The sequence below is a fragment of the Brassica napus genome, chromosome C9, assembly GCF_020379485.1.
Source record: "Brassica napus cultivar Da-Ae chromosome C9, Da-Ae, whole genome shotgun sequence".
Lineage (NCBI taxonomy): Eukaryota > Viridiplantae > Streptophyta > Magnoliopsida > Brassicales > Brassicaceae > Brassica > Brassica napus.
Window position 1 is genome coordinate 23,844,293 of NC_063452.1, and position 19,210 is coordinate 23,863,502.

The following is a 19,210-nucleotide window of genomic DNA, read 5'->3' on the forward strand; positions in this document are numbered from 1 at the left end:
TAATTATATGTTGCATCGCAGGCACCTTAAAATTGGACCTTCTATGTACACAACTGAGTTAGTAGAACGTGTTATGGGACCTGCAGTGTGGCTGCAAAATTAAGTAAGTTATACATTACTTTGCACGCCTACTTACTGTTCTTCTTCTTTAGCAACACGCCAACTCATTCTGTTTGTATCATATTTTTAAGGAAATTAATGCTATGCTCTTCTTATTTCGCGAGAGGACTTCTTTGCGACGATGGAATCCGTCCAAAGTAGCTTTCATGAGCTGGATATTCAGTAATCAAATGAAGAATTTTTACATAGAGTTCAAGAAAGACAGAAAAAAATTCAGGGTAGAAGGACTACTCCACCAATACGGAATTGGTGAACTTCCTTCACACGGACGAACAAGATCAGTGTGGGATCTTGATGTCAATTGTATGTATGTGCCTCTTCTTGTACACGGTAACCACTGGATCTCTATGTGTGTTAACTTTGTTACTCATTCCATAGAGGTTTTTGACTGTGCGAGACTGAAACACAACAAGGACTTGGAGCCATTTGCCCATCTCATCCCTAGAATTGTTAAAGCCGTGCAGTCTTCAGAGAAGAGGGGATTTACCGTAAAGCCCTATGATGTCACTTACGCTCCAATGCCCTTCTTCCTAAACAAGACTAGCAGCGATTGTGGAGTATATGCGTTGAAGCACATTGAAGCACATCTTCTAGGCATGGACTTAACGTTGGTGAATGACGACAACATTCGTGAAGCTCGCCACAAGATTGCTTATGACCTATGGGAAGCTGCTAATGATCCTGAGCTTATTTCGAGAATGGGAATGTTTGTTCCTCCGAAGGCTACAACTTCTCCTACGGTTGAGATTGAATAATGCTATTTTCACTGTCTTGTTTACCAAGCAGGTTGTTATTGACGTTTTTAGTTACTCTTATATGACTCGTAACTAGCATTGGTTTGCATCTCTTATGAGGAATTTGAATCTATTATTTAGCATTTGATTTGAGTCTCTTATTTAGCGTTGGATTTCATACACGAGAACAAACAAAGGCATACATGATCTGAATCTAAATGGTCTTATTTGACTCTCTTATTAAACGCTATTGTAGCAAACAAAATTTTTAAAAATGAAAATGGAGATGAGGGGCATCAAACACTTCACTTGGGTTTTTATAAGTCCAACATAAACCACTGGACTACTTGAAACTATTGAGATTAACGGCAAGAAATGAATGTAAATGGTCTTATTTGACTCTCTTATTAAAGTCTATCGTGGGAACAAAATGGAGATGGAGGGCATCAAACACTTCACCTACGGTAATTGTACCTACAACATAAACCACTGGACTAATTGAAACTATTGACATTAGTGGCTGATTACAAAATTAAATAAAGTGAATCTAAACTAAGTCATACAACATATGAACCCCTAACGATACCCTAAATGAATCTAAACAGGGAGCCATACACGATCTAACCTAACGATACCCTAACTTGTATGTATTGTGATAGTCATAAGGTTTGTATTGACTTTTAAGATTTGGAAGAAATCCCTAAACCCCGATTAACAGTAGTCGTTTGCCCTAAACATAAACTTATATAACACCAATGACCAGAAACCCTACTTATTTCATCATTTATTTCTCTTCTCCGTCTTTCTCTCCTTCTCAAAAACCGATCATGACTAACAATGTAGGGATTCCTTCCAGATGCTGGTGTGGGAAGGGGATTGTCACTTATGTTTCAAAAACGGAGGAGAACCCATACAGAAGATTCTTCCGATGTGAGATTGGTTTGAAGGTAATTCCCTTAAATTATGACTTTTAATTCTTTTATGTTCCAGTTGACCTTTTTGTGTTTCAATTCAGAGAAAGAAAGAGCAACATCTTTTTAAGTGGGTCGACGAGGCTCTACTTGATGAGATACAAAGGATGCATGAGCAACAATCGAGAATGGCCGAAGAAATTGAAGATTTGAGAAGTTCCTTGAAAAAGACAGTGGAGGAAGCAGTTATCGAGCACAAGAAGTCGGGAGATGTAGGACTAATTGGATCCATTCTCACTATTTTATGTCTCTGTTCTAAATTTTATTGATCTTGTAATTGCTTTCTGGATCTATCTACTTTGTCAAAGATCAAATCAATTTGGTATTCAGATGTGTTGTCAATTTATGGATCAAATCTTAACGTTAGACCTAAAACTTGCATAAAACGAAGTAAACACTTGAAACGTCCACAAAACATAAAACATAGTTGGTCCTGAAAAAACAGAGTTTGATATGCAACAAAGATAATTTTAGAAAAAACTCTGAAAAGTAACTTGCATAGACCGAATGGCTTGTATCCTATATTGCTCTATCACAGGTCGACCGGTTGTGACCTTCAATACCACATCGACTGCATTTACGACGTTTAGAGGTTTGAGTTCCTTGTGACGAGCGGATCTTGTCTTCAACTGTCTCGTACCTACGTTTATTTCTCCGACCTGCAGCTCTTCTAGTTTCTGGAGGAAGGACTTTCACTTGCTGAACGTGAGATGGGACAATCCATGCATCTTCCGGGACACCAATAGGATTTATGCTTTCCTCATAAATCGATCTCCATGAAGCAGTGGTGTACATGTCGTCAGTGAGTGTGTGTGCTTGTATGCCTACGCTGAAAGCTACTTTTATGGCGTGTCTGCATGGGATTTTCATCAGATCGAATTTCCCACATGAACATATGCGTCTGACCAAGTCGACCATACATTCAAAAGTGTCACCTCGAACCAAAAACCTGTCATCGCTAACTGGGAAAACCTGAAACTTCTTATCCTTCTCAATCCTTCGATCAATCTTCTTCTCTACAGCAACGGTCAGTGGATGTTTATGATTAGAACTTAAAGTTCTATGTTTGAAAAACCATCGAGTCATCATTTCCCTTATGCTGTCCAACAAAGGTATAACTGGAAACTCTCTTGGCGAACGCAAAGGAGAATTTATTGATTCAGCAGGGTTATTGGTCCTAACATCGTACCTGTAACCCGGAAATTGACAACGAGCCCCTTTCTCACATCAGCTTGTATTAGATAGGTTCCAATTGCAGGACTAATTGAGAAAATAGCAGTGAATTGCTTCTTAAAATCAGCAACTCGGTAAGCTTTAGAAGCTTTTGCAACCAAACCAGCGACTCCTTTACCCTTGAAATATGTAACAACATTGTTCAGCAAGTGGTGAATGCAAATTCCGTGATGAGCATGCGGATACACTTTTGCAATAGCTTTAGCAAGTGAAGTATTCCGGTCAGACACAAAAGCTAAACCCTGATCATCAGCAATGACAACATTAAGTTGTCTCATAAACCATTCCCACGAGCGGTCATTCTCTGAGTCGACAACTCCAAATGCAATAGGATCTAGGTTCGAGTTTCCATCCAAAGCAGTAGCAACCAGTAACACTCCTTTGTATTTGCTCTTCAAGAAAGTCCCATCCACAACAATAACTTTCCGAATGGCAGCATAAAAACCGCGAATAGACTGACCATATGAGATGAAGAGGAATCTGAATCTCCCATTGCTATCAGTTTCGTAAAATGTGTGTGATCCTGGATTAGCTTCTTTCATCATGTGCAAGTATTTGGGAACTTTTTCATAACCCTTCTCCGGAATGCCTCTCACAATATTTACTGCATACTCACGTGCCTCCCAAGCTAAAGAGTAGGATATCTCAACTCCGTGATCATTACGCATAAACTGGATGATATCATTAGGTTTCGGCCCTTCCTTGACAGTTTCGTACTTATGCTTAATGAGAGTACCAACTGTTTTTGATGAAGCGGTCCGAACAGAGTGGTTCTTTGATGATGGAGAACATGAATGATCAGGTACATACTTTTTGATGATAAAATATGAAGAACCTGTTAATCCCTATGCGCGAACACGCCAGCGGCAATCATCATCCGCGCAACGAACGTACCAAAATCTTCTATCCGTTTTGCCAACCTTGTAGTCGAAATTATGTTTCATTGCGCATATTTCCATTGTTGCCTACAGAGCTGCTTTGCTAGTAAAATGTTGACCCTTCTTCAAAACATCAACCAGAGAAAAACGGACATACTTTCCGTTGATCATATCTTTCTCACACTTGTTTTCATCATCACTTTCATCTATCTTCGCATCTTCTTCTTCAAGCTCGGCTTCACCATCAATATCATCTGAAACTTCACCCGACATACCCACTTCCTCTCTGTTAGGCAACTCAGCAGGCTCTTCATTCAAGTTAAATCCGACCTTAGATCGAATACACACACATAACCTTGTTGAAGCTTTGGTCTTCACATATGTAAGAAAATTTTGCAGTTGTCGATCATTGGTGATGAAAACAGGTGGTGAGTCGAGGCCAATCACCAAATCGGAAGGTAAGTAACTCAGCTCGATATTGACCAAGTTTAGATCGGTTCCAAAGTCCTCACAAACCATAACTCTTAGGTTGTCAAAGGTTTTGCTTGTGTCCAAAGTAAGTAATCTACCTCCTGTTTCTTCATCAACAAGAAACTTCCACCCTTTTGTTTTGGACGATCTCCAAAAACCAGAATAGCCATAGATGTGCATATTCTCACGTTAGATTGACAAAAGTTTGGAGAAACTATGAAAAAGAGAAGAAGCTCCATGTTTTTTTGGTCCAAATCGTGGTTGGCAACGAAGAAAGAAAAATTTAGGGAAGAAGATTTAAAAAAGGAAATAAAAAAGATTTAATAGATTTAGGGAATATTTTCTAACCGTTTTTTCCTAGATTTTCGGATTTTGTTTAAAATCTAGTAGAAAGTACATTCTACTTATGGTAGAATAAAGATAATGTGGTAGATATAGAATACATATATTGTAGATATATGAGAAGTGAGAAGAATGTATATATTTCCATAGAAGATATAAGAATGTTTATTATTACTTATGATCTACCAGAAAGGCAGAACGTAGAAGAAAATATTGATTTTGTATTCTGCCTTCTTAGATCTTAATGTTTCCGGTCTAATGCGCATTCTTCGGTATGTAGATCATTGTGTTTCAGTTTGAATGCATATTTTGAATCGCCGTAGATGGTAGACCTTTAGCCTATTTTTCAATTTACCATTCCAAATTTTTCATAGATGCACATGTTTGACTACTTCAGGTTTTAGATTTTTCTTAATTTTTTTGCATTGTAAATTAATTGATATGAATTTTTATAACTTTGAAGGGTAGTGAAAGTCCAAAAGTGACAAAATTTGATTTTGTACTAAGGGAACAATAGCATAGTTTAGTTGTTCCCTTTTCCCAAATTTCCCTAATTTAATTTGAGATACACGTTGTTGCTATATCCGATTTGTTAAGATCCTATATACATTAACTAACTAGATTTTTTATTACTCTACCAAATATTCTTCTCATTGTTATTAGAACTGGTAGACCCAACGTCCCGTATATAATCCGGTTCAGATTTAATAAAAAAATCGTTAATTAAAAATCCGATATAATCTAGTAAAAAAATCAAAATCCCGCTATTAACCATGTGGAAGGTGATCTTTATAAATCTGCATCAATAAGTGAAAATATTTTAAGTATATAGTTTAAGACCTTTTGAAACGAACTTAATAAAAAAACAGTACGTGAATTTGATTAGTTTTAAGTATATAGTTTTAAAGAAAATGGTATGTGAGTTTCACTAGTTTTGATTCATTAAAATTAGTTTTGTCTAATAAAAATATACTTAAGTAAATACAGATTTGAAGTATGGTAAAAGCCTTGTTCTAAAACGGGGGATAGGCGGACGATTAATCGCCGGATACACGTGAAGCGGAGTAGAACCGTGGCGAATTGACTTACTCGGCCAAAAAATCGAAAAAATAAAAAAAACTGAGTGATATTTTAGATTTAGGTTTGGGATCATATATGTGTCTTAGATTTGATGTAATTTGATTGTACCTTACAAGAATAACAAAACAAATCACTGAAATTGGAAAAAAAAAAAAAAAAAAAAGGGCTGAAGTTGCAGAGAACGTAATGGGGGAAGATAGAAGAAAAGGGTAATTTGGTTATTTGATAATTTATATAACATAAAAAACTAAAAAGGTGGAGAATATAAACCTACACAGCTTCGAACCCGGGTTTTGTGGTATAAAGCACAAACTAATTTACCACCAGACTACGAGACATCAACGGTTTATGTTCACATTATTAATATATAAACCAAAATGAACATAAAAACTCTAAAATTCCTCCCCGATTAATCCCCTTATAATCTCCGAGTAATTGATTCGGCGCTAGGCCCTACCCGACCGCACGCGTTGCGACTAGCGATTTCTCAAGCAAGGGGTAAAAGTTCGGTAATGTATAACGAATGATTAAGGTTTTATGTAGCTGATGCTGTTATGAACAACAGTGGACTGTAATTTATGTATGAAAAACTATACAGTAATAAACATTAATAAAACAATGATGAATTGTGTTAAAACTGATGAATATTTGAAATGGTCCTTGCGAATATTGTTAAGTTAATGTTTTTTGTTGTTGTGTGTAGTGGTAACTTCACGGGTAGAATAAAGAATGATGTAGAATAATAAATGAGTTTATTTAAATTATGCAAATAAATTATATTGTTAGAGAAAATAAAAGTAAGATTAAAATATAATAAATAGTATAATGAAATGATGCAACAATTTTATTTAAGTGGTTTTTTTCAGAGTGATCATCTTTTAATAGTATAGATTTGCTATAATCATTCCATATTACCAGTTCATATTCCAAATTAGATTCATATTACTAAAGAACGATGAGTCTGATAAACTATATACTATATCATTTATATTTTTAAACTATTGATCAAGTTCATATTACCAATTCTTACATCATGATTCAATATAAATTAACCAATATACACCTCACCTCTTCAATTTACATTTAATTATACCTAGAAAACAATTGTAGGCCTTATATCATAATATTTGTACAATTAGAATAGAATAATTTAAAAATCTTCTATAAATAAGTTGTTGGACCCTATAATAACTATTTATTATTTTTTTGGTCTTATCATTAACTATTCTAACCATAAAATATTTCAAATATTTTAAAAGAATCTTATTATTACTGCTTATTCATTTCATGTGATACATTTTTTCTTTAAAAATTATTTTTCCATCCAATGTTATGATTATTATGCAATAATGTTATATATTATATTTTATGTTCAATAATGAACCTGAAATATTTAGACATCAATTATTAAAATGAGATAGCATATATAATACATATTATACCATCTCATCTTACATTATATAGTTTTAATATTTACAAAATGAAATTTAATAAAAACACTTTAGCAAACCATCTAATAAAAAATAATAAATATTACTTTTAATTGATTTTTATAAAATTATTTATATAAATAAGTTATTTAATCTATACTATTAAAAGAGAAACATTCTGAAAATTTTACTTATACAAAGTTATTGCACCCTTTCATTAACTAACAATATTTTTGGTCTTACCATAATATTTAACTAATGTTCAAAAAAAAAAAAAAAAAAACCATAATATTTAACTAATAACAATACATTACCAAATATTTTTCTAATCATAATTTATTACGCCTCATCTTTCTCTACGACATATCAAAGTTTATTTAGTTGCCCATAACATGTCCTACATGAGAATGATATACACGATACACAATACACTATACTCTTAACTCTAAACATCCCCTTATTCTTAAAGGATGAGCATTTTTAAGAAGTAACCTTAAAAATGTAAGTTAATAACCAAATTGCCATTATGCTAGAATAGTATCCAGGCGTTACAGAATTAGTATGAACCCAAACGATGTCTCTAACCCACGCATTAACCAAAGCTTTTCACTTCTACACGATCTCTCATTGAATGCATCTTCCATTAATTTCTTGCAGTGTATCTCCTGAAATTTTCAAAATCCAGCAAAAAAATTGCCAACTTAACTGTTCTCCTAGCCAATTCGAAGGCCGGCCGTTGTACCTTGATAGAAGATGAAGAATTCAATAGGCAACCTCCGTAAGTTTACAAACTTTTAAGAAACCTAATCCTCATTCTTTTTCGTTCTCCAGTTGATTTCATCGGTTCTAGGGATACGAGCAAATTGTTTCCTTTGTTTCTACTTCTTCAGATTCTCTTATCTCCTAAATATCTTCAATCCTTTCGATGACTTGATATCTCTGACAAGAGAAAATTGAGCACATTTTCCAAAAAGGAGGAGATCTAAACCTGGCCAGCTCTTTTAGGAAGAGGTTGTAGTTCGCTGCCAAACCCGTACTAACAACAATATTGATCACGCTGAGGAGGCTTAGGTTCGTTTTTTGCTGTCTTTTTTTTGTGATTGTTCCTTGAAGAAGTAATGTTTCTTTCTACAACTCGATTTTGACCTGTCTGTGATCATGCTGATGCAATTATCTCACTGCAGAATGATGGGAACCACACAAAAGATGGGATCCAGATTGTGCTGATGAGAACGATAGTGGGAACAAAAAGCAGTTGCCAATGAACTTTCTCAAGAAGATATGGGAGCCAGAAAGAGCCGTATTGCTTAGAAAAGGCGGGTCGTAACAAGTAATTAATTCATAATATTAATCACTGATGGGATTAGTTGGAAATATTAGTTTTAGATTAGCATTGTTGATTATGCATACATCACTTAAGCTAACTCGGGCTCAATGTTACAGCTCCTTCGAGCTTTAAGGAGATTGAAAGGGTACTCAAATATTCGCAAGGGTATTCAAATATTTACGGGAGAGTAACATTTTAAAATATCAAAGGTCTGCATGCTTTTGGGGTTTGAGATCTTTCGTATCAGCTTTGTTTGATTGCAAACTCAATGCAGGTCGGCAACTATAGTGACTATCAGCTCATAACTTAAAAGTGATACATGTCGACCCAGTCTCAATGTTTTTATATATTTACAGATTGCTGATTGTAGCAGGAACATTAACAAGCTATGAATGTAAAAGAAATTCAGTCCCTGCAAGATACAAAAAAGCTTTCAGATTCATAGTGACACAAATAACAGCTGTGAAAGTCACCCACCAAAAGCCTCTTTACTCCGAAAGAAAGTTAGATTGCTCTTCTCCTATGTTACCATCCAGAAAACAGGTGGGAATAAGTTTTAATTTTAATTCTTGATGATATGTGAACTGCAATAGGTTTTTAGGTGTATGTGAATATTATTTGCTTCAAAATCCGATACATTGATGTTAATTTCGATAACTAACTGATGCAAGCAATATGTTACATATTTTTAGATCAAAGCTTAAACTTATGAAGCGGAAAAGGAAGAGATGGGACAGATGAAGGGAGTACGGATTGCTTGACAAAACCAGTGGGATCGAGTCCTTCAGTCAGAGCCGGCTCTTACCCATGGCAACATGGGCATTTGCCATGGGTCCATGGGTCTATAATTTTTTGTTGTTGTTTTAAAGGTCCATTCAATCTGTAAAAATTATCAAAAAAGTTTATAATTAAGTAAATTAAATTTACTTATTAAAAACAAAACAATAAAAAATCTATATTTTCACCATTAGTTTTGAGATGTTTTTTTATATTTGTCTCAGGTCTAAGAGCTCAAGTTGAAAAGAAATATAGAAAAGAAAAAATATAGAAAATGTTTATAAACGGATCTATATTTCGTGTTTCACCCAAGGCTGTTATATTAGTTAAGACGTCACTGCCTTCAGTAGCCTGTCAAACTCAAAGTGTGAACCATCATCACAGCCAATTTCAAAGTTCCACTTTAATTTTGAGAGAAAAAGTAACAAAAAATGTTGTCTGAATGTCCCAAAAAAAAGAAATATTGGAATATCATCCTCAGATGTTGGATGAATATTGTCATGGTGGTGATCATTTTAGCTTCGTGTACACTACTGGGTTAGCTAATTAACAGCTGTTGCACAAAAATATAAAAAGCTAATTAACCGCTTAGAAACTATAAATCCTCAAACAAAAGAAAATTTATGTAACCAGTAAATCTTAGATTGTTTACAGTGGAATTGATAGATTTAAGAGTCTAATTGCCCATCTTGAAGAAAATCAATGTAAACCTGGAGCAGCAGGATGAGGAGGAAATACTGCAGTACACAGACATCATGCTTCCTCGCCTTGGTAATATCTTCTACAGAATCTTTTTCCATCTCATCCACTCTCTCCTTCTCTGGAAACCATTGTGCATTTCTGAAAATCTGTGTCTCAGAGACAGAGCGAGTTCCTTCCCTGAATGGTGATAGTGCAGAAGAAAGCATTAACATTGAGCGAAGAACAGGCAATGGAGAAGGCTACTGTGCACATAACTCTGTGAATAACGTAAGCATGATCTGTTCTACATTCATAATAGGTAGTTAGTAGTTAGTTATCGAAAACAGAGATAAAAAGAGGATCTTCTATGGAACATGAATATAACTGTTATGTATTCTCTGTAAGCATGACACCATAGTTGGGAAGAAGATAATAAAACAGTTATAGACCTTATTGATTGAGTTTATAAGTCACTCACTACTTAATACACAGTTTACTTATTCACATGAATCTTAAATAGCCATATTACTAGAAAGAAAACATGAAAGTGGCTGACACTATCAAAGTGTCAAAAATTCACACACAAAATTCATTGTAACATACTAAACAGCAAATGATATGAATTTCATCTCTACGTAACAATGCGTCCACCAAAGAACAGTTGCCGGCAAGTATTTTTTATCAAAAATAATAATAATAAGATAAACCCTTACGCACATGGACTGCTCATAAATACAATACATTCATAAAAACAAACTCATAGCTTTTTTTTTCTTTCCCCAAATTGATATATATTTCATTCGGTGAAACTACCAAACAGGTGAAAGACAAGTTAGAATACATATGTTGGCAGAAAACAAAGATATCCCTAGAAACTAGATCCCAAAGACATGGAGACTAAAACCTAGACACTGGCATTCAAAGAAAAGGATCAAGTCAAAACCTATATTCAAGAACTAAAAAAATTCAAGATTGAAGAAAAAGATAACGCCCAACCACCTAAAAACCACAGGAGGAGTACAAAGAGACAGTCAGACGAAACAACCAACAATGAAGAATCACCTGAGAAGCTTTACAACCAAATCAAAAAGCCAGGAGAAGCATAACCGTCATGAGAAGGGGCCAACATAATGCCACCAATTCTCATGCAAATGCAAAAAAAAAAATGTATTTCCATTAAAAAAATGTGTGAAATGAATACTGAAAATAAAATAGTATAATGTTATAAGATATAGTTAATAACAAATAAAAATTCAAACACGTACGAATTATAAACAAAGTTCAAATGTTAGCAAAATAAATATATATGATCTAATTAGAAAATAAATTTTATTTTTATATTCAATTTAAAGTAACTTTTCAAATGTCATATAAAATTAAAATATTTTTAAATATAACATAATTTTAATGTAAATTCACCCGTCCGTAGGGCGGGCCAATCCCTAGTTAGCATATACTTGAAACACTAGGTTAAGACCCGCACCTTGTGCAAAATGAACATTATATATAAAAATTATTTTATGTATTATATATTTTTACATATTATAAAATAATAAATATATCTTGAATAAATAAAAAATCAACAATTATTACGTATATAATTAAATTGGTGCTAACATATAAATAAATCTTATTAATCCAAACAATATTTTTTTCTATTTGATGTGGCATATAATTAAATATAAATGATACTAACATATATATAGTATAATTTTTATATTAATATCTATTAAATGATGTTTTCTACTCATATGTTTTTTTGATTATTTGTATCTTTTATAGCAAAAACTTTAAATTTTTAATAACAAAAATTTTCATTGTATGATTAATAGTTTTAGTAATTTATAATTTTTTTAAAAAAATTATGTTGTCAATATTTTTTTAGAGATTTTATCAAAGAAAATGGTTCAAAGTAAATTTCTAAATTATATTATTTATGTATTTTATATGGCATATAGTTTAATTTAAAACGATATATATATATATATATATATATATATATATCTTTTAATCTTAATAATTATTAAATGAGACTTTTTAGTTATATGATTTTGGTAATATTTTTATCTTGTCATAACAAAAATTTTAAACCATGGTTCACAAAATTTGAATGTGAGACTTTTAACACTTTTAGTTGTTTATAGTTGTTTTTAAAATTTTAAAATATAACTTATACAAAAAAAATTGATTTTTTTATTTATTTTATGGTTAATATGGTTTTTAATTTAAGGAAATAATGAAGAATATTAATTGAATTTATGGTTAATTTAATAAAAAAAACTTATTATATATTTAGATGGACCAACATTTTTTCTAAAAATTCTATGAATCATCATAGTGATGACACGTGGCTACAAAAAATGTTGTAATGCTTCTCAATTAATATATAAGGGATAACATAAGTTAGTTAGAACAGTTTGTTGAATAAGCTATTTTTTAATCGATTGTACTATATTCAACTAAATAAATTATGAAGCTTGACACATTCTAAATCCTTTGGTATGTATATAGTACAATCTTCTTCGTTGTCCCTAATACTGAGACTAACTATGTCTGATTTCACTATGGGTAATATTTTCTATGTAGGTTTTCTCGGATTTTTTAGCCATCTTACATAACTTTAACTAAATACATTATGATGATGATCATGTAGTCATGGTTCATAATTGTTTAAATTATATATGATATTTGTTGATAGTTAAATAGTTAATTGTTCGATTGAAAAATGATGCTAATTCTAACTAATATGATGATTTGTTATTTGTTATTTGATATTTTTTATGTGGGTGTTCGAATGTGTACAAAAACGAATTTGTATAACCTTTTGAAAAACCAAACGCGATTTAAAATTTTGACTTTAATGTACCGGTTTAAGTCTACCAAAATTAGAACGAAACTCGAGTATAATAGATATTAAACGTTATATACATATATCGAGTATAATAAATATCAAACGTTATATATGTATATATTAATTTAAACATTAATGGTCCGTAGTGATAATCTGGTTTTTACTCTAGTAATCTATGTCTTTTTAACAGGGGCTGTGAGGAGGGCTAAAGTGATAACACGTAAACATTAAAATATAAGTCACAACTTAAAAATATTTCACAATTAATATATAGGAGATACGAGCTCCTTCATATGTCCAATACTTTCTCATAACCAACATTTAGAAAAATCATATACGTGTCATCGACCGCCTACTCATGAACAAAACATAGAAGAATTCATATATAAACAATTTTTCGAGTATGGCTGTTGTTTACAAAATAAAATAATAAATTGTAGCTTCACTGTTTTTTTTTCTTTTTCTTTTGCTTCTCTAAAATCTTCCTAACATTGCGGCTATACTTATTCAAATGTGACCTAACGTATGTGAGAAATATATTCTTTTGTATTCAAGTAGAATGACCACAGCTTACTCATAAAAATCTTTACATATTATCACAGCTTACACATTAACTTATACTCCAACATACATTACCATAAACTCAAAATCAATTCTTTTCTTTTCAGTTACAAAGTCCAATTATTACTCATGACAGCACAGAAAGAATCACATACGAGTCATCATAAGCCTACTCATGAGCAAAATAAAGAAGAATCAGAGTATATTTGTTGTTTACAGAACTATACTCACATATGATCACATAAAGCACATGAACAAAAAAAAAAGAATATAACGTGAGTACAATACGAATCAATTTTTGTTATTAGTTGTTGTGGTCAAAGTGAAAATAATAGTATTTGAGATTCCATATTTTATATGCTCATACAATCGTATATACTATGTTATAGAAGTATTCAAATAAATTCCTGAAAAATTATATAACATTATTAATTAACTTGGACACTACTCATTTTCTTTTCAAGTTCAAACAGCTTACGCAAGTTAAAACCGACCAGAATCGCATTTGAACCAAAATACAAATTATAAGTTAAATTTTGTTCATATTTCATTTATTAACATACATTCCCCTACTGTGAGTTTGAATCACATTAATTTTTATGTTAACTTCTAATTTAGATATATATATATATATATATGCATATAGTTAGGTAACACAGATATTCATACAGTCCATGTGGTTAAATTTATATTTATATGTGTAAATATTGTATATCCAACGGCCAGTATGAGATATTTCAAAACTCAAGAGCTTAGGAGTTTCATTTGGTCCATGTGTTTCGACATGTAACGTGATTTGTGTTCTTATTCATTTGTGACAACTTGGAGTAGTGTCCAAGTTTATCATATGAATGATTTATGAGACATTAATGCTCTTCTGATACAACACTTTCTACAATAAAAGGTAAGTAGATATTAGAATGATTCCCTTTAATAACATATCAAATATGCAGTGTCCTAAATTTTAGCATTTGAGTTATTATGGTGATATTCTGTTGTGGCTTAAATTGACCGAGTATGATTTCAGTACGTTTTAAGGGAAATACTTATACAATATAACCTCTTTAAATTAATATTCTATAAATTAATATACACTAAAAATCTCTATAAAATAATATAATTTTATATTCCCAAATTAAGTTTTTGGTTCAATTAGTATATCGATAAATTAATATCTCTATAAATTAATAAAAAAATTATAGTTTTTGTGTAGTCCCAACATTATTAATTTATAGAAATTTCACTCTACGTCCATCCACTAATTTAGGCATATTAATTTCAGAAATAACTGACTCATTATACCGATTTTTTCAAGGGGGTGTTATTCAATTAGTGATTTAAAGTAGACCTGTTTAATCCAGATTTCAGTCCATTTTTTCGGGTTTTCGGTATTGGTTTATAAAAATTAGCAACCATATTGGATCCATATCTAATTTGGTTTGGCTCTTTTTGTATACCATCGATTTTTGGTTTATTCGGGCTTATACCAAAAAACCATACAACTATATTTATCTTTGATGATTAATTAGTTTATATGATTAGAAATCAAAGTTATTAAAACATATATATATATATATATTCTTTACTCTAACTTTTAAATATAATATTTTATGTTTATTTAACTTTTAAAATTAAAATAATAAATAGTAATATCATAATATTATTATATATATATATAGATATATATTTTAGCACAAATATTTACCAATAAAAATAAAAATCAACTTTTATTTAATTTGATGAAAATGAGAAAAATAAAAGGTTAACATAAAACGAAATAACAAATTATTAAAATCAATGTTTTAATTATGAATATCATATTAATAAAATAAATAATGTATATATTATAATTTTTAATACAATTTATATATAAGTATACTAATAAATTTTAATTAATATGTTTCTTCGGTTTACTAGGTTGGATCGATTTATATACCGAACTATATTCATATATTGCAGTTTCTTATAGATAATATCCATTCAGTTTATTCGGTATTATCAAATCCAAACCTCTTTCTTTATTTCGGTTTGGTTCAGTTTTAATTGGTTCGGTTTTACCGAATTAAACACTCCTAATCTAAAGTCAATTATTAATTTTTTTTTGTAAATTTTAAGATAGTTTAAGTTGACGGATTTTAAATTTTCTGCAGTATGCATTAGATTTTAAGTTCAATCATTTATTCATGAGACTCCATAAGAAATGATTTGAAATCAATTCAAAGTACAAAGAATTTTAAAAATCTTTAAAAAGTGAATAACACAGAATTTTTTTTTTTTTTGTCATCGACTTTTACAGACTCATACTGACTCTGTAAACCAAGCCGGGTGATCCGTATCCATGTGAACGACGAACGACGACTGCTTCCTAACACTGTGTGCTAGTCTATCCGCCTTTATATTTTGCGTCCGTGGTACATAGATAATCTCTGATCGGGTGAAACTCTCTTTCAGGATCTTGACATCGTCCAAATAAGTTGCAAAAGCTGGCCATTCTTCTGGTTCCGAAACCATCTTCACCAATTGAGAACAATCTGTTGCAAACGTAACCTGAAATTGATGTAAATTCCTCATGCATACCATTCCCCAGAGTAGCGTTTCCATCTCCGCATGAAGGGGAGAGAGACTAGCCCGAACATTTCTTGCCCCCAATAATCCATCAAATCCTTCTAAAGTGATGTACCAACCTTGTCCTGAAAAAGTATCACCCTCTTTCCATGAGCCATCCACAAAACACCATCTTCCTGGAATTGTCGGCAGGGTCGTATCTACTATTTGTGGTCTTGTCCTCTGTTCTTTCAAAATTTGTGCCTCAGCCCACAGTGTTGATTCTGTTTCTGCCAACTTAAGCGTATCCAAAGGATCAATATCTAGATTACTGAAAACTTTATTATTTCTAGCTTTCCAGATATACCATAGTATCCATGCAAACTGATGATCTTCCATCTGCGGAACAACTCTCCAGAACAGATGATTCAAATTTGTGAAGAGAGCACTTGTCGGAAAAATAGTTGGATTTGATGGTATCTTCGATAAAGCCCCAACATGAATAGCTAGAGGGCATTCAAAAAACACATGGTTTATGGATTCCTCCTGGGCTCCACATCTTCCACAACAAATATCCCCTTGTATTCCCCTTGCCTGTAAATTCTTCTTCACTACTATACATCCTGTCACTAATTGCCATAGAAAATGTTTTAACTTTGGTGGGCAACGTATTTTCCAGCAGTGAGCCTTCAAAACATCTACTGTGGGACCAATTCATAATGGTGGCCTTTCTCTATCTGGATAAATCCGTTCTACCTGATATCCTGATTTGACCGTATATTTTCCGTTCTTTGTGAAGTGTCATCCATCTCTATCTATCCTCTGAGTCCTGCTCAATGGTATGCTTTCTATAAGTGTCGCATCCATTGGATCCACCAAAGCCCGAATTGCCTGTGAATTCCAAGTGTGTGAGGTAGAGTCTATGAGAGACTCCACTTTAAGGTCCGAATATAAATTGTGTTGATTTTTATTTGCTGGTCTCGGGCGAGTGGGAATAACACTGAATTTAAATCATTCATTTAATAACACTATATTTTAAAATAGAATTTATAATCATTATTAAAATAATAATAGATTGTGTTTAGATTTAAACTCTATTAAAATACATGATTGAATAACACAACCTAAGAATATATCTACCGTCAAAGTAAATATCTTCCGCGTTAAAATCCTAAATACTCATTGTTCAATATATAAATATAGATGCAGTGAAACAAATCTCCTCATTTTAAGTCATCCTCCCAAGATATCCACTTCCAAATTTCTTTCTAAAATCACTAATGGTGCGGTTCAACTCTTTTTTCTGAAATGAAACCATTCAAAACAACGTGATAAGGGTGAAAATCATACCCGAGAATATTTTATTGCTGATGGTCTAACCATTGAAATGGTTCTTAGTAATTCAATCGTCAGTTTGTATTAAAGTAATGTGCCAGTTATGACATACATTTCCTATTGAAATATATATTTCTTCTGATTCATGTATGCAAAGAAATAAGATTTATCTAAGTGTGAAAAATGATTCGGTCAACTAATTCGACAATTTTCTCAAGGAAAACAAAATCATTCACGATCTAAAAATTTAATCACACATGTTTAAATTCTACAAAATTGCTATTATGTAACATAAATTTTTGTTTCCAAGTTTCAAATAACCATCTCATCCCGCGCACCGCGGATCACTACTACCTAGTGTATCTTTAATTTTATATCAATACAAGACTCAATTTTTTTGATGAAATATTTAATTTATTGATCAACTTTGAAAGAATATATGTACAAAGAGCAACCTTTTAGAATCCACATTAAAAAATTGCTATTCTAGAGCTAGTTTAGGACATATGAGCTTCAAACCATTGTGCCATGAGGCCCTGAAACTTTGGCTTCAAGAAATACTGCGTAGATGTGCTACGGTTCCTAACAGTCTCATCAATAAGGCGAGCCAGTTGGTCCACCGGTTTGATTCTGCTGTTGTATTTTCGATCATTCCTCTCCCTCCATATAAAATAGATAGAGACATGTAGCACCAACCGAAGTAGAATGTATGTAAGACGGTCAAACTTCCCGGTGAGCAGCTGCGTGATAGTTGTTTCCCAGTCTGGATCAGGCTGAGCACCAAGCACTGTCCCTACGACTTGCAGCCATAGCGTGAGAGTGTACGGATAAGCAAAAAAGAGATGGTCGCGTGTGTCTTCAGGCTTGCTGCAGAATAGGCAGCCTTGCGGTTGTCCCCAAACTCCGGTCCGGTGACCAGTAGCTAGCCTGTCCCGGAAAGCAAGCCATGAGATGAAAGCAAATCACGGAACACCTTGCAAGAACCAAATCAGTTTAGTCCATTGAATCTTTTGTTTCTGCTGCCTTATCTGCTGCCAAGTTGCATCTGACAAGAACCCGTCCCCATAATCATCAGGTCCCTTCCTCCACAGAACTCCGTCCATGACATCTACAGAATGTGAGATAGGAAAATCCCAAACCTCCTGCATCAGCACTTGAATACGACGGTCTCTGCAACGCCGTATCTGCCAGAAGCCATCAACATAAACCTCACATATTTTTGCATTACGCGGAATTCCCAATTTCTGAGTGCCAATCTCCCCCGTAATGTCTATTAGACTCCCTTTTGGATGCCATATATCTGTCCAAAACCTCACTGTTTGCCCACTTTTGATGTCTATACGAATGAACTCCCTCGCTAGACTCATTTCACCCAATATATACAAACAATAACAATCATTATATCCAGCAACTATGTAACAGTAGAATAAATCCTTTCTACGCTTCTGTTTAAATTTACTATATAGCTTCTAAAATACGAAAAAGCTCCTTCATTGTTTCATCTTTACATTATAGTTTTTCTCCCATTGCATGTGTTGTCCCATCTTTACCTTAAAGTTGTCTCCCCATTGCATGTCTTCCTCTACTAAAAATAACCGCCAAGATGTCAATACTCTCATTCAAATGTTGCTTATTCACATAAAGACCAAGACAGTGTTATATAGCTAGACCAACGCCATTAAATCCTTACATATTAGTAAGATTTTGAATCAATCTAATCTGCCAAAATATTCAACCATTAAATTGTTTCATCACAAGTTATTTAAATGATAAGGTTCTTTGTTCATTCTTATCTAAACTGTTTTATTTAAAATTCAAATTTTAAACTCAGTAACTATATTTCCGAAATCGTTAGAATTTTTTTTAAAGAAATTC

General features: G+C 32.6%; 2 protein-coding genes across 2 annotated transcripts; one reads left to right on the forward strand and one right to left on the reverse strand.

The window, feature by feature from the left end:
* Positions 1-1,681: 1,681 nt before the first annotated feature.
* LOC125592548 (uncharacterized protein At4g04775-like) lies at positions 1,682-2,094 on the forward strand. The gene is made up of 2 exons (XM_048767779.1): positions 1,682-1,801; positions 1,870-2,094. The coding sequence occupies exons 1-2, from the start codon at positions 1,682-1,684 to the stop codon at positions 2,092-2,094; spliced, it is 345 nt and encodes a 114-aa protein (XP_048623736.1).
* Positions 2,095-17,832: 15,738 nt separating this feature from the next.
* Positions 17,833-18,702, reverse strand: LOC106416807. Its single transcript, XM_013857703.1, has 2 exons — positions 18,320-18,702; positions 17,833-18,262 (listed from the first exon to the last, which is right to left on the reverse strand). The coding sequence occupies exons 1-2, from the start codon at positions 18,700-18,702 to the stop codon at positions 17,833-17,835; spliced, it is 813 nt and encodes a 270-aa protein (XP_013713157.1).
* Between the last annotated feature and the right edge of the window lie 508 nt (positions 18,703-19,210).

Excerpts from the sequence above, each read along its gene's own strand:
- LOC106416807 (XM_013857703.1), bottom strand. The coding sequence starts at position 18,702 with ATGAGTCTAGCGAGGGAGTTCATTCGTATAGACATCAAAAGTGGGCAA. Across the intron at positions 18,263-18,319 it reads CAATGGACTAAACTGATTTG|GCTAGCTACTGGTCACCGGA; the intron begins GTTCTTGCAAGG and ends TTTCCGGGACAG.
- LOC125592548 (XM_048767779.1), top strand. The coding sequence starts at position 1,682 with ATGACTAACAATGTAGGGATTCCTTCCAGATGCTGGTGTGGGAAGGGG. Across the intron at positions 1,802-1,869 it reads GATGTGAGATTGGTTTGAAG|AGAAAGAAAGAGCAACATCT; the intron begins GTAATTCCCTTA and ends GTTTCAATTCAG.